Here is a 14,998-nt window from a genome sequence, read left to right on the forward strand (position 1 = left end):
TCTTCTGGCCCAAAATATCTGACAGACTTTTTTTGTGAAGTAGGAATTATGAAGGACTGCCTGTCTTGTCTTGGCAAAGCTTGGCAATAAACTTCTGTGTCCTGCTTGACCATAGCTTGGACAGAATGTCTGCAGTTGAAGCAAGAACAGTTTTTGTCCAGTGGCTAGCTTGTCACTTTGGAAGCAAACTCCATAAGGAGGTTCTTCAATGACCATCATCTTCTTTGAAATAGAATGGGAATGCTGCCATGAGCTAACATGTCTCATTGTCAAAAGATCCTTTAAGTAATAAAACATCTTTTAATGCCATATTCTGTGGATCTCTAAGGTTTTTGAAGACCATCTATTTATAGCATTTCTGAATAGGCAAACATTGTTCATTTCTTTTCTCAAAATAGGGTTTCTCTGTGTAGCCCTGGCTGTCCTGGACTCACTTCATAGACTAGGCTGGCCTTGAACTCAGTGATCTGCCTGCCTCTGCCTCCCGGGTCCTGGGATAAAAGGTGTGTGCCACCACGCGCGGCTACATTGTTCATTTCTAGCTACTTACTATCTACTCAACCTAGAAAACATATTTCTGTAACTTTCTAGACTAGTATCTAACATGACCAAGAGTTTGATTGTCTGACTACTAAATTTCATTCCTTATTTACCCTAAACAGTTTGTAATCGCAGTTTTCAGAAAGACTACACTTCACACTGTATTTTTTAAATGCATTGCATAGGCACAATGCCTTATAGAAGGTTGAAACACATATACAACATGTGTATCAAAAATAACTTTAAATTTGTATCAATATATAATAATCTGAACCAACGTAAAAATATTTGAGACTAGTAGTTACTCTTCAGTTTAAGAGTAGATTTAATAATCTACCCTTTTATCCTATTATTCTTATATTATTCCTACATCTCCCCTTTTCTTTTCCTCCCTACTTTCTCTTTTCCCCTGTAACCTTAGGTAAGAGAGGATAGAGGAAAGAAGACAATAGAAAGAAATCCCTGAGTCTAAGCTCCTATACCTTGTTTCCTCACTGACAAAGACTAGCTAACAACTTGCAACCAATCCTCCTTTAATGATAAACGTTCATCACCCACTGAACAACCCACCCCACATTTTGGGAATGAGGTGCTGTTCAATAAAATTGCTTCCTGCTGTTTTGCAGGTGATGCTTCTTTTTGGGGGGCCCAAGAAAATTGGGATATTGATCAGTCCTTTTTTTTTTTTTTTTTTTTTTGTTTTTGTTTTTTTGAGACAGGGTTTCTCTTTCTCTGTGTAACAGCCCTTGTTGTCTTGAACTCAACTTTGTAGACCAGGCTGGCCTCGAACTCACAAAGATCTGCCTGCCTCTGCCTCCTGAGTCCTGGGATTAAAGGCATGTGCCACCATGCCTGGTGAGATTATTCAGTCTTAAGAAGGTTAGCAGTAACATTTTTGTTCAGTCTCTTGTGCTAGAAAGGTGCAGGGCTGATTTGAAGACCTGACTGGAACAGTCTGTGGTGCTGAGTGATCTAGTTAGTCATAAGAAGTTTTTCTGAATGCAGGGTTTTCTTGTATTTTTGTTTTGTTTTTTTAAGGAAACAGCTATTGAGGCAATCTGTAGGGTTTAATTAAGCAGGATGCTGGAATAAGATTGTTTTAGTGTCTTAGCATCTCAGCATTCTTCTCAGCGTCCTTGAGTGTAGACCTTGTCAGGGCCACTTTGACTTCAGTGGAGTCTGGTCCATGTTCTGTAAACATATAAACTTTCACAGGTAATATACATTTTTGCATAAACACAGGTATGGAATGTGCAGTGGGCACAGTTTAGCTGAAAACGATTCTCTGTTTCTGTTTCAGCATGTGAAAGACATCTGTCTTTCTTTATACGCCACTCTGGACTATATAACCAAACTGTAATACAAAATTCCATCCACGTCATATCAAAGAACAGCATGATAAGTCCCAAGGGCTCTGTAGCCAACAAGATTTACCGACTATGCAGAGACATTTTCTCATGTCTCAGCCAGTCTCAAAGCTGTTCCCACGTGGAGGGATCAGCAACACATGTTACCTGTTTTGTTGGTCTTCTTGATTTCTTTTTTTCTTGTCTGCAGCCAAGATCTTTAGGAGGTCTCCCTGACCTGGAAGGAATCCGTAGTTTCTCTTTTCCTGTTGAAATAAAGGCAATACATCTCCTCCAAAATAACACACTTTCTCTCTCCCATTCTGAGGTTAGGAAATGCACAGGCTGATCTAATCCATCAGTCCTTCCCAAAATCCAGTGTTTTCAGCAGCTCTGCTACCTGACTATTTGACATTTAAAAACTTTGAAGTTTATAAAGCATTACTTAATCTATGTCTGGGAGATCCCATATCCCCATATCTGTTCTATGAGCATTAAAAAAAGGTTTGCTGGATTTTTTTCATAATTGCCTGTTTTAGATATATCTGTAGCCTATTTTATGTCACAATGTCTAAAAAAATTGTACTATATTTGATATGCTGTTGTTTGTTGGTCTTCCTGGCCCTCAGATGGAAAGGTAACCCAGGACATGGCAGCCCAGGAACCGCACAGCTCTGAGAGGAGGCTGCCTCTGCAGAAATGTTGTAGCTTCTAAGGGAGGGTTACCCCAACCCCTGAAGAGCTAAGGAACCTGAATCCTGCTCCTTCCCTGGCATCTTCTTTTCTTTGTTCTTCAATGAAAGAGTCACACCAAGTGGGAAATCTCTTTAAAAGAAATGTATTGGAGGGACGAACCCAGGAGAGGAAGGACAAGTCCAGGAGTGGCTGCCTCTGCTCCTGGGAGAAGGCGGTAGGGAACTGGGCAGGCACAGCCTTTGTATGGGATTTCTTAGGGTGTGGATCTTTCTAGGGCAGGAATTTCCAGAGTGAGGATTGGTGAGATTTCAAGTCCTGAGCTTGGGTAGCTCAGAGATTGGTGGGGTTTCCTGTTCAGGGATTTGGTCAGTTCTCCTGCTCAGGGATTGGTTGGTTTTAGTGGAAAGCTCAGAGATTGGTATTTTGGTTTTTTTTTTTCCCTGACTTTTCACCTCAAATTAGCATAATCTGGGATGAGGCCTACTGAGGGACTGGAGATGACAGTTACAGAGAGGTCTGAGGGAGAAGTTGGGCTGCTGGAGCTTTCTCAGTCAGGGTCTGGCCACTTTTTCCTTGAGGGAGTTATAAAATTTACAAACTACAAAATTTACAAAGAGTCCATGGCAGGGAAGCATGCATAATGGACAGACTGATGAGGAGGTGCTGTCCTTATGGGCAGCTCCTAAGGAGGCAGTAGGTTGAAGCAGGAAAGGTTATTGTCATGGACAGCTCCCATGGCAACAGTAAGCATTCTGAGGCCAGAAAGGTATCAGTGCACATCATAGCAATAGGCGGAGGGAGGAAAAAGCACTATGGACAGCTCCTGATGAGGCGCTAACAGGAGCTGCCATTTTATCCCATCAATCAAGACAGGAGTAGGTCCCTGGGCCTGGGAACATGAACTTGTTTGACCCTGCCAGCAAGATGGATAAGTTGTCCTTGATGTGGCTGGACTCAGACAACTACCTCCTCACAGCAGAAGCTGTTCAGCTGTTGGTTAGGCCCCAGTTCCCCCAGGGCCTGGGATCTTGACTTTAGTATTTTTTTTTCTACAACTAAATGGAGTCCAAAAACGAAATGGTAGTTCTTAGAATACCTTTCTTTTGCTTGTTCCCAACATTTGGAAGTCTGAGGGCAATTTTTGGAGTCAGTTCTTCCTTTCCACTGCCAGGCTTGAGCGGCAGGTGGTTTTACCGGAGGAGCCATTTCTACATTTCTACTGCTTTACCTGCAGTTCAAGTATAGATAGAATCGGTGCTTGTGGAGCCAAACTGTCCCGGTTAATTTGCCGTTGTGAAGGCGTTTAGTCTTCTCAACTTGACATAACCCAGAATTCCTTGGGAAGGGCCCCTCACTACGTGGAATGGTGAGGGGTAGGCTGGCCTGCAGGCAGGACTGTAAGGGACTTTTTAAGTTGGGTTAATGGAGGTAGAAAGACTTATCCTGAACGTAGGTGGCACCATTTCCTGGCTGGACCCTTAACTGAGTGAAAAGGATGTAGTAAGCTGAATATAAAACCATGCAGGAACCAATTTAAAAACAGACACTGTAGGGAGCTCCCGGACCATTTCAGAGAAAATAAACAAAGCTGTCAATACAGAAACACAGGTAGTTTCTGTGAGGAGGGGGCTGGGGAACAGCAAGGAGAGCAGGAAAACCAGCAGCCTTAGGGTTAGGCCTGGGAGTCACCCCCTCCCCCAAAGGGGACACACAATAGACAGTGTAACCAGTACACTAGTTTCCAACTTGGTGAGCCAATGAGGTTTTTATTGGAGTTACTAGCAGGAGTGTGAATGAGGGGTTACTGACAAGGAGCAGGTATTACTCAAAGGCAGCTGCACAGGGTGGAAAGCCTTTCACAATGTGGGTGACGATTCTGAAAATCTACAGCCAGGGAGCTTTTGGAGCTTTTCAGAGCAGCCCTCAGTAATCCTCCAAGGGTCTGTTTTGCCGTAACCCTTTGTTTACCTCCTGAGGCTCAGGGGCCTTCCCTTCCTTCTGTGTGCAAATGTTTCAATTTGGAGGGAATGTTGCAGTTCTGAGAAACCAGTCTGGTTTTTTGTTTTCCCCAAGACAGGGTTTCCCTGGGTAGCCTTGCCTGTCCTGGACTCCCTTTGTCGACCAGGCTGGCCTCGAACTCACAGCGATCTGCCTGCTTCTGCCTCCTGAGTGCTGGGATTAAAGGAGTGCACCACCACTGAACCAGTCTTAGGGGGCTTCAGAGAGAGAATGAGATAGTTGGCAATGTCAGGGCAAGCATGTGTAGGATATTGGTCAATATTAACAATATCCCAGCACTGGAGTCCCCACTGAGAGACGGAGTCCATTGTCGATGCAAACGCAGCCGATGGGTCTGCCAAGCTCTTTCGGGCTGAAGACCTGGAGGAGCAGAAGCATGGGCTTTTTATACCCGTCACAGAAGCAGAATTTAGCAAAGAAACTTGATTGGTTAATAGACTAGCATTGGGACTTTTTTAGTTGGGGAGTGGTAAGTACAATTTTGGGGTAGTGGAAAATTTTAAACACAAGCTCTAACACAAACTGGCTGTCCTTGAATCAAGTTGTACTCTTCAAGGTTTCTCCTGTCCCTGACACTCTCTCTCTCTCCCTCTCCCCCTCCCCCCCCTCTCTCTCTCCCTCTCTCTCTCTCCCTCTCCCTCTCCCTCTCTCTCTCTCTCTCTCTCTCTCTCTCACACACACACACACACACACAGTGATCTGATATCCCTGTCTGTCCTTGGTGCAAGTTGGACCCTCCACAAGCTGGCTGTCCTTGAGTTAAGCTGGACCCTCTAGAAACTTACATGCTTTGGCCTTAATGGGGGTCCTTAAGGGAGGACTGGGTAGGCCGACTTTTCCCAGACTTTGGCCTTAAAGGGGGTCCTTAAGGAGGAGGGGGCTGATTCCTTCAGTACAGTCCAGACAGTGGTTCTTTGTTCTCAACCTGCCAATTGCACCCACCTGTCCCCACAAACCTCTACCTTCAGAAATATTTACATTATGATTCATATTATTATTATTATTATTATTATTATTATTATTATTATTATTATTATTATATTTTGATTTTTTTGGAGACAGGATTTCTCTGTGTAGTAATGGCTGTCCCAGAACTTGAATTGTAGACCAGGCTGTCCTCGAACTCACAGAGATCCACCTGACTCTGCCTCCAGAGTTCTGGGATTACAGGCATGTGTCACCAGGCCCAGCTAGGAAAAAGCCTTTGTACTCAGCTTCTGTCCAGGAAGGAAAAAAACTCTATCTCCATGCTGTCTTAAATACCTTTCCCCTTAATATCCTTCCTTTCTGTTTAATCCCTGTCAGCTGGTTTCTTGCTCTGTCTCTTGACGAATTTAACTTTATTAAATCCTGTTTACAGAAAACTCATGGATTAAAGGTGTGTGCTAGGGCTGAGCCACGCCACAAGTGCTTGTTACAGAAAGCTCTAGGATCTTACCACAATTAGAAACAAGTTTTTTACAGTTCACAACCTCTGGGTTCACAATGTGGTCTGGGATTAAAGGAACAAGGAACTGCATTAAAGGGTCTCAGTATTAAGAAGGTTGAGAACCACTGACCAGCTGGCTCAGGAACGGCCTCGCTCACAGGATGCTTGGCCTTTCCCCATCAATCAGCATTCAAGAAAATGCCCAACAGACAGACAACTCCTCAACTGACGTTTCCTCCTCCCAGGTGTGTCAAGTTGACAACTGACGTTATTATAAGATAATGAGGAACCAGCTTGCCCCTAATAGCCACAACAAAGACCCAATAGCTCCATCTTTTCATATGGTGTTTTAAATCTCAAGAAAAAGGAAACTCAAGGCTTCCTGGTCTACATTGACCTAGTAGTAGCGGAGTGGTGAATTCACACTTCTGCCAATTACACATAATTTGTGATCCCTTTGAGACAGAGACTTTTCTAAATATATTTACTTGCGAGAGAGAAGACAAAAAAGAAGAAAAACCAACAACAAAGAAAAAACACAAAACCACCTGCTCCAGAAATGACAATCTTTAGGCTTCTGGTACTAATTTTTGATGTTTCTTTTTTTATTTTTCTTCCTCTTCTTCTTCTTCTTTTTTTTTTTTTGGTTTTTCGAGACAGGGTTTCTCTGTGTAGCCTTGGCTATCTTGGACTCGCTTTGTAGACCAGGACTTGAACTCACAGCGATCTGCTTGCCTCTGCCTCCTGAGTGCTGGGATTAAAGGTGTGCACCATCACGGCCCGGCCGATGTTTCATGGGTTGTCAACAGCATGTCTCCTACACCTTGCCGGAAAAAGAACTTCCTCATTTGTAATAACCTAATCCATGGTTTCCAGGACTTTTTGATGCTGGTAAAGGGAGAATTCTCAAATGCCCGCCAGTTCAGACTCAGATCCAGCCAGGGCCATCAAAGTTGAGCCATGATTAGTGGAAAAGCTCTTTCACTTATAAAATACACCCTTTTGAAAGTGGCAGGGCAGTCCACAGGTGAAGAAAGAAGCTTGGATCCATTCTATTTTGGGGGTTTCTCTTGTTTAGATGGAAAAGAAGGAAGCCCGTCATTTGCGTAAGCATAAAGGCAAAACAGGCATGGGGCGTGGCAGACAGAGGTGGGTGCCCAGAGACGCAGGGGGCGGGGCTGTAGGGGCGGGGCTGTAGGGGCGGGGCCAATCGGGACTGCCCCTCCATTTAGTTCTCACAGCTTCCACTCGCTCACCTGGGCGGGGCTTTCTCTGCGCCTGACCTCGGAAGAAAGGGGGCGGGCCCTTCGGGGCGGAAGTCGCGGTGCATTGTGGGCTCGCCGGTAGCCGCGGAGTCGAACCTGAATGAAAGTGGCGCGCTGCTGAGGACCCGGGTGGTGCTGCTGGCGTTGGGGGTCCGGGTCCGCTCGCTGCGGAGCGGTCGGCGAGACGGCGGTGTGCGGCGCGGACATGGCTTACAACAAGATCCCGCCGCGGTGGCTCAACTGTCCGCGGCGCGGCCAGCCGGTGGCAGGTACCCGGGAGGGGTCCGCGGGCGGGTTCGAATCCCACCGCGCTGGCCGGGCCTGGGGAACCCCACACCCCGCCTCGGCCAGTCAGGGGCTCCCGTCCGGCTGAGGAGTGAGGACGGGAGGTGGACGAGAGGCTTCCGGAGCCTAAAGTTTGTGAGCCTTCGCGGTGTTTTTGAGACTGGGTCTCGCTGTCTTGATTAGATTTGCTTTCGGAAAGACAGGACAGGAGCGGAGTGTGAGTCTTGAATTTGGGGGACGCTTAAAGAGAAGTGAGGCTGGGAAGCGGGCGATTTTTGGGTTTTCTTCTTCTTAAATTGACTTTTGTGGAATGTTTCCATCTTGAGTTTGACATATAGTAGCGTCACCCCTGAACTTCCGAGCTTCTTTCTCCACTTAATTAGAATGCCTGGGATTATAAACCCGTGCCGCTGCTTGGCAGAAGGACAGTGGGTTAAAAATGTACAGTTTGATACATTTGGACCACACACATATATCCCTGGGGAATACACAGGAAGTAACGGAGACACAAGTTTTTGAATTTGTGGAGACTTTGCACATGGTAGCCTCAAAGGACCAGACTCCATCCACAGTAACCAGCAGGAAGGTTATATCGCAATTTGGAACTTTGTCGTCTGGGCATAGGAGCCAAAAGCACTTTTGTGATAAAATTGAGGAAAGAATACACGAACTGTTCACACTGGCTTTACTCCGCTATAGCATCATCATCAGACAGATGTTTGCAGATCTTCACTGCCGAGCCTGCCGTTTCTGAGTTCTGAGACTTTCACGATTCCTTTCCCTCTTTCCAGCTATTTGAATGCCAGGCAAAATACAATGAGCTGTGCATTGTACATTGAGGAGTTGGTACCCGCACTTGGCTTTTTTTTCCCCCTGAGAAGCCCACTCTATCCCTCTTGTTGTCTTCTGAGTGACTCTCTTTCTCTTAACTCTTGAGGTAAAGTCTGTATTTTAAAATACAGCTGTGATTAAAAAGAAAAAAAAAGTTGTGCTTGATAACACAGAGCAGGAAGCTTTAGGATGGCGTTTATATGAAGACTTCAGCGCCTGTCTAGAAGACTACAGCTTTGTTATGGGTCAGGGTTGGTGGTAACTGGGTATCTTTCCTGGCACCATTTGGCATTTATAATTTAATTTAGGGCATCTCAGATTTTTTTTTTGCCACCTTCAAAGTTTCCTGTTGCGCCCAGCTCTTACTTTATTTATGTTACTTTGCTTAAGTTATGTGGAAAAGATAGGCAAACCCTTGTAGTCATTTCAGGAAGTTCCAGTCAACACCAATTACGTGGTAACAAATAACTGAGAATGGTGGCATTCTAAGACTGACAAGGAGCAAAGAGCTCTGGTGCTGCCACAGGCCACACTAATGCCAAGTCATGTGTGAAGTGACCGGAAGCTTGAGAGTCGTCTCAGTGACGCTGATGTTTCAGAGCACATGAGTTCAGTTGTCAGTACCCACAAAGAGTGGCTCAAAGCCACCTGTAACTCCAGCACCAGGACACCTGATGCCCTCTGCTGGCTTCTTCTAATACCTGCACACTTATGGCGTATACTCCTATAATTAATTAAGTATGTGTACACTTAAACCTTGAAAAAAGTGAGTTTCTTTTTCTTTTTTAATTGAGACAGGTTTTCTCTAAGTACCTCAGGCTGTCCAGGACTTGCTTTGTAGACCAGGCTGGCTTCAAACTCACAGTGATCGGCCTGCCTTTGCCTCCCTGAGTGCTAGGGTTAAAGGCATGTGCCACCATGCCTTTGAGGCCAGCCTGGTCTATACCAGGCCTTTTACACAGAGAAACCCTGTCTCAAAAAACCAAAAAGAAAAAAGTGAGTTTAAACATGAAACCCATATACATTTAAAACTTATGCTCTTGGTTTACATAAAACACTTTCTTTAATATACATTTCTTTTTCTCATATAACCCACTATGAAGGTGCTTATAGATGATTTCAACATGTAGACAGGGAAAATAATGATGATCTCCACATAATAGTTTTTTTTTGTTTGTTTTTTGTTTTTTTGGAGACAGGGTTTCTCTGTGTAGCCTTGGCTGTCTTAGACTCGCTTTGTAGACCATGCTGGCCTCAAACTCACAGGGATCTGCCTGCCTCTGCCTCCCGAGTGCTGGGATTAAAGGCGTGCACCACCACACCTGGCTTCAATAGTCTTTTTACACACTATGTATGAATCCTTTTTTACCCAGACCGGTATAGATCTGCTCTCGATCATTATTGATGGCAAGCATTTTCTTATCAATGCAAACATCATGTACTCATTTTGTGTGTATATTGCATAGGTTGCCTATGTAGTTTGAGGATGACCTTTAACCTCTGATCCTCCTGCTTCTGCTTCCCAAATGTTGGGAACAAATATGCCTCCCCTTTCCATGACCAGCTGTCATTTTTTTTTCCAAGACAGGGTTTCTCTGTGTACATTTGGCTGTTCTGGACTCTGTGGACCAGGCTGGCCTTGAACTCACATCAGTCTACCTGCCTCTGCCTCCCCAAGTGCTGGGATTACAGGCGAGCGACACTTGTCCCAGCTCAGTTGCCAATTTTTAAAGAGCGTTGAGTTGTTAGAGTAGTTCCTTGCATTTGTCAACTCTGTTCTGTAGCTAGCCCTTTCATTCTCCTAACAGTTTCACTTTGCTAGCTGTGGTGGTACAGACCTTTAATGCCAGCACCGGGGAGGCAGAGGCAGCTGAATCTAGAGAATTTAAGGCTAGCCTGGTCCAGATACTGAGTTCTAGGCAATTCTGTCTCACCTGTCTCAAAAATAAAAAAGCTTATTAAAACTCTCATTTGAATAAAAAAGAAAGATAATGTAAGCAAATTGTAGTGAGAAAATTCAAAAAGGTAAACCTTAGCCAGATGTGGTGACTCACACCTGTAATCGCAGCACTCAGGGAAGCAAAAGCAGGTGGATCTCTGTGAGTTCGAGGCCAGCCTGGTCTACAAAGTGAGTCCAGGACAGTCAAGGCTAACCTTGTCTCAAAAAACAAACAAACAAACAAACACAATAACAACTAAAGTAACCCTCTTTTTATTCTCAGCATACTTACATGTATTTTGGTTATAATGATATTTTTTGATAGTTGTATTTAGTCAAGTTTATCATTCTATTGTGAGTCTTTTAAGACATATTTATTTACTTAGTGATGTTGGGATTGAATTTAGAGTCTCACATAATAGTCAGTTGTACCACTGATCTATATCACTGTAATTTATTTGTGTCTATGTATTCCTCCCCCCCCCCCAGCGAGTGTGTGTGTGTGTGTGTGTGTGTGTGTGTGTGTGTGTGGTCTGTGCTCATAGGCCAGAGGAAGATGTTGAATGTCTTGTTCTCACACTTGGCCCTGTTCCCTTGAGCAAGGGTCTTCCCAACTTCCTGTTGGGAGCCAGCAAGGTCAAGTGACCCTTTTGTTTTTACTTTCCCCTCAGCATTATGGTTACAGGTATGGTACAGCTACGAGTGGCTGTTTTGAAATGTGAGTTCTAGGGTTTGAACTAAGGTCCTTATGCATGTGCAACAAGCATTCTTATCCACTGAGCCACCTCCCCAGCTCAAACCTTTTATTTTATTTATTTATTTATTTATTTATTTTGAGTTTGAGGATCTTGCTTTGTAGTCTAGATTATCTTTGCATATGTGAACCCATGCTAAACTAATTTTTAAATCTTTAAGAGTTGGTTAGTAAATCATATACTAATTATCAAGTGTGTGCATGATGTGTATGGGGGGGCGCGGTATGTGCCAAGGTGTCCACATGGAGGTCACAGGCTACCTTTGTGGACTCAGTTCTCTCTTTCCATCTATGGGATTGAACTCAGTGCTCTAGGCTTGCTCAACAAGTGCCTTTACATGTAGAGCCATCTCTCCCAAATCATCATCTTTTAAAAATACACTTTTTAGAACTAGATGTGGTGGCTCATGCCTTTAATCCCAGCACTCGGGAGGCAGAGACAGGTGGATTTCTGTGAATTTTAGGCCAGCCTGGCCTACAAAGTGAGTCCAGGACAGCCAAGGCTATCACACAGAGAAACTCTGTCTCGAGAAAAAAATTTTAATTTTTAGTTTGTTCTTTGACAATGTCTTTTAACCATATTCCCCCTTTACATTCCCCCCTCTTATCTCCCATTCACTCCCTCTGAAACTCTTTGTCCTAGCATTTTGTGGCCTTCTTGAACCTGCCTTCTATGTGCTAGAGTTAATACTCTATCAGATTTTCTGTATTGTTTATTGTGTGTGTGCATACCTACACACAGGCATGTATGTGGAGGCTACACTTCAGAAAGTTGGTTCTCTTCTTTCAATTCTCTTGGAATTGAATTTGGTTTGTCAGGTTACATTTTGTTTAATTATTGTTATCTTTAATTAATTACTTAACCAATTATGTTTTGAGTCGGGCTCTTCCCATGTAACCTAAGGTGTCATGGAACTTGCTGTGTAGCTCAGGCTGGTCTCAGACACACATTCTGTCTGCCACAGCCTTCTGCCAGCTGAGATTACAAGCATGCTCCACCATGCCCATCTCATGTTCCTGATTTTTCCTTATTTTCCTTTTTTTTTATGATTGTGAACATATTTCTTTTACTCTATGATTTGTGAATATTTTTCTCTTTCTGATACATATTGTACAAGATAATGGGCTTCTTTATGAATGCCTGGCTAGCATCAAATTTGTGAGTGATCCTCCTGCCTCTTTAACATCTCAAGTTCTACGATTCCTGGTGTCCACCACTTTCCTTAGTATATGATGTTCTTTTGTAATGTACTTTGATCCTTGTCACTGGCCTGCTTTTCTCTCTTGAATCCCCCTCACGGTTCCTCTTCCTTGTCTTAAATATTTCTACTTCTACTTTTATGTTTTTTAAATCTAGATTTTGCATATTACAGAAAAATATTTAGCTTTTTGAATCTGGTTTATTTTTCCTGACATGATTGACTCCAATTACACCCATTTTGTTTCACACACTGTAATTTAGTTCTTTTTTTGTTTTTTAAAAACAGCTTTTAGAATTGCGTATTTTATGTGTATAGGCCTTTTGCATATGTGCACCGTATGTATGCTTGTGCAAGTGGTGGTTAGAAGGGGACTACGATCCCCTGGCACTGGAGTTAGGGATGGTTGTGAGCCACCACTTGGGTGCTAGGAACTGAACCTATGTCCTCTTCAAGAGCAATTGGTGCTCTTAGCCTCCTAACCATTTCTCCAGCTCCCACGATTTAGTCTTTAAGGTGCGGTAATATTCTATTGTGTATATATACCACATTGTCTTTATGTAGTTACCTCTCAGTGGGCTCCTAGGCTAATTCTATAACTTGGGATATTGAAAACCATGAGCATGCTGACTTTATTTTTTTCAGATATATTCCTAGGGGTTGGGATAGCTGAATTGCATGGTAGGTAGTTCTATTTTTATTATTATTTTTGAACCACCATACTAATAACTGTAGCATCTATACTAATTTTCATCAACAGTGCACTGGGGGTCCCCCCCTTATTAGCATTTGGTGCTTTTGTTTTTCTTGATATACCAATCCTTCTAATTGTGCTGTTTATGGAAGTTTGAGGAACGGCTTAGTTTCTTTTCCTGCTATTATGATAAGATACTCCGAGAAAAGCACCTCGAGGGGAGAAGGTCTTATTCTGGCTTTCAGTTCCAGAGGGACCCAGTCTGTCAGGCTAGGGGAGCTATGACAGTAGAGAGGGATGGTGTGTATGGCGGCAGGAGAATGGCTGGTCATGTTGCAGAGGTTGATGGGTGCATGCCACTGCTTAGCTCCATTTCTCCACTTACACAGTTCAGGGTCTCAGCTAGGAAATGGTTGGCTTTTCCTGTCTCGGAAACCCCCTGTAGGTATGCCCAGAGGCCCATCTCTGGGGGGAGTCTAGATTCTGTCAAGTTGACAACACTAACCATAGTAGTATTAGTATCCTTAAAATATTAATTTAAAAAGCTTGTTTTCCAAATTACATGTATGTGTGTATGTGGTTTTGTGCACGTGATCGGTGAGTGGGTGCTCACAAAGGCCAGAGGAGGGTGTTGAACCTGAAGGTAGAGTTACAGGTGATGGTGGGTTGTTTACCATGGGTCCTGGGATTTGAACACCGGTTGTCTGCAAGAGCAGCAAGTACTTGTAATTACTGAGCTATCTCTCCAGCCTGATTTAATTTTATTTTGTAACAGGATCTCACTATGCAGCTCTGGCTGGCCTGGAACTGTCAACACAGAGGAGGCTGGCCTTAAACTCACAAAGAGCTTCCTGCCTCTGCCTCTGCCTCCTAAATGCTGGGATTAAAGGTGCACATCACTACGTCTGGCTCAACCTTGCTTTTCTTTAAAGAAGAGAACAGCAGTGAATCTCTCAGGTCTTAGGCTTTTTTCTTTGTTGGAAAACCTTGCTTTTTTTCTTTTTTAACTGAAGAAAGGATTTTGCTCTGTAACCTGAACCTGGAAAGAGCTTGAACGTGTGGTGTCTCTGCCTCAGCCTTCCAAGTGCTATGATTGCAAGTGTGTGGCGCCATGTTGGCATGGGAGGAGTTACTACTTATTTATTCTCATTTTTGGTTTAGGCTTAGATTGTGCATGCCTTCTTGTTTCAATTTGAATAGTGTCCCCACCCTTTCTTTGAGACAAGGTCTTACTATGTAGTCCTGGGTAGCCTAGAACTCTCTATGTAGACTGATCTGGACTTGAATGTAGCCATTTCTACTGTGCCTCCTGAGTGCTGCAATAAAACCAATGCACTATTATCCTAGCAAGTCTGTTTTCCTAATGTGTGGATTTACAATAATTTATTCTTTGAGAATCTTATACATGCATAAGACATTTCTTTCACATTTGTCCCCACTTTCTCCTGTCAACTCTTCCTTCTGTCCTACTTTAAACTTAACATGTTTTGTTTAATAACCCACTGAATCCAGCTAATGCTACTCATATACAAATGGACTGGGGGCCATTCACTGAAGCATAGTGCGCACTCTAAGAAAACTGACTCTCCTTTGTGTAGCTTGGATTAACTACCTGTACCTCTTCAGCTAGGGCAGGAGGCTCATGCACCCCACCCACAAAGCTGCTTTTTCTGAGACAAGGTCTCACAGCCCATGCTGGCGCCAGACTTACAATGTAGCTGAGTATGAGACGAGTGTACACTCATTCTTTCTTTCTGCTGCAGTTACAGGCATGTGCCAACACTCCTGGTTTGTATAGTGATAGGCTAACCTTAAGTGCTACAGCTTGGATGGAAAGGTATCCTGGGAGCCAAGGAATACCAGAAAGTCACACTGCACACAAACTAAACACAAGAGGGAAAAACCTAGGAGGGTGGCTGTCCTCTACTGTGGGGAGAAGATGCAGAGAATTGGGCGGGACTCAGGGTTTATATAGTGTTTGTTGGGAGAGTGGAACTTTCC

At 43.8% G+C, this 14,998-nt stretch overlaps 1 protein-coding gene across 3 annotated transcripts in view; it reads left to right on the forward strand.

Moving 5' to 3' along the window:
* Positions 1-7,327: 7,327 nt before the first annotated feature.
* The window catches only part of RNGTT (RNA guanylyltransferase and 5'-phosphatase), a 225,814-nt gene continuing 218,143 nt past the window's right edge, over positions 7,328-14,998 (forward strand). Inside the window, exon 1 of one of the 3 annotated variants that reach the window (XM_084782758.1) lies at positions 7,328-7,564. In XM_084782758.1, coding sequence (XP_084638884.1) covers positions 7,501-7,564 — 64 coding nt within the window. In that variant the 5' untranslated portion in view covers positions 7,328-7,500. The remainder of the gene's footprint in view (positions 7,565-14,998) is intronic. The other 2 variants (XM_084782759.1, XM_084782756.1) reach the window with 2 other exon arrangements.

Source organism: Acomys minous (assembly GCF_964271855.1).
Source record: "Acomys minous genome assembly, chromosome: 1".
In the NCBI taxonomy this organism is placed as follows: domain Eukaryota; kingdom Metazoa; phylum Chordata; class Mammalia; order Rodentia; family Muridae; genus Acomys; species Acomys minous.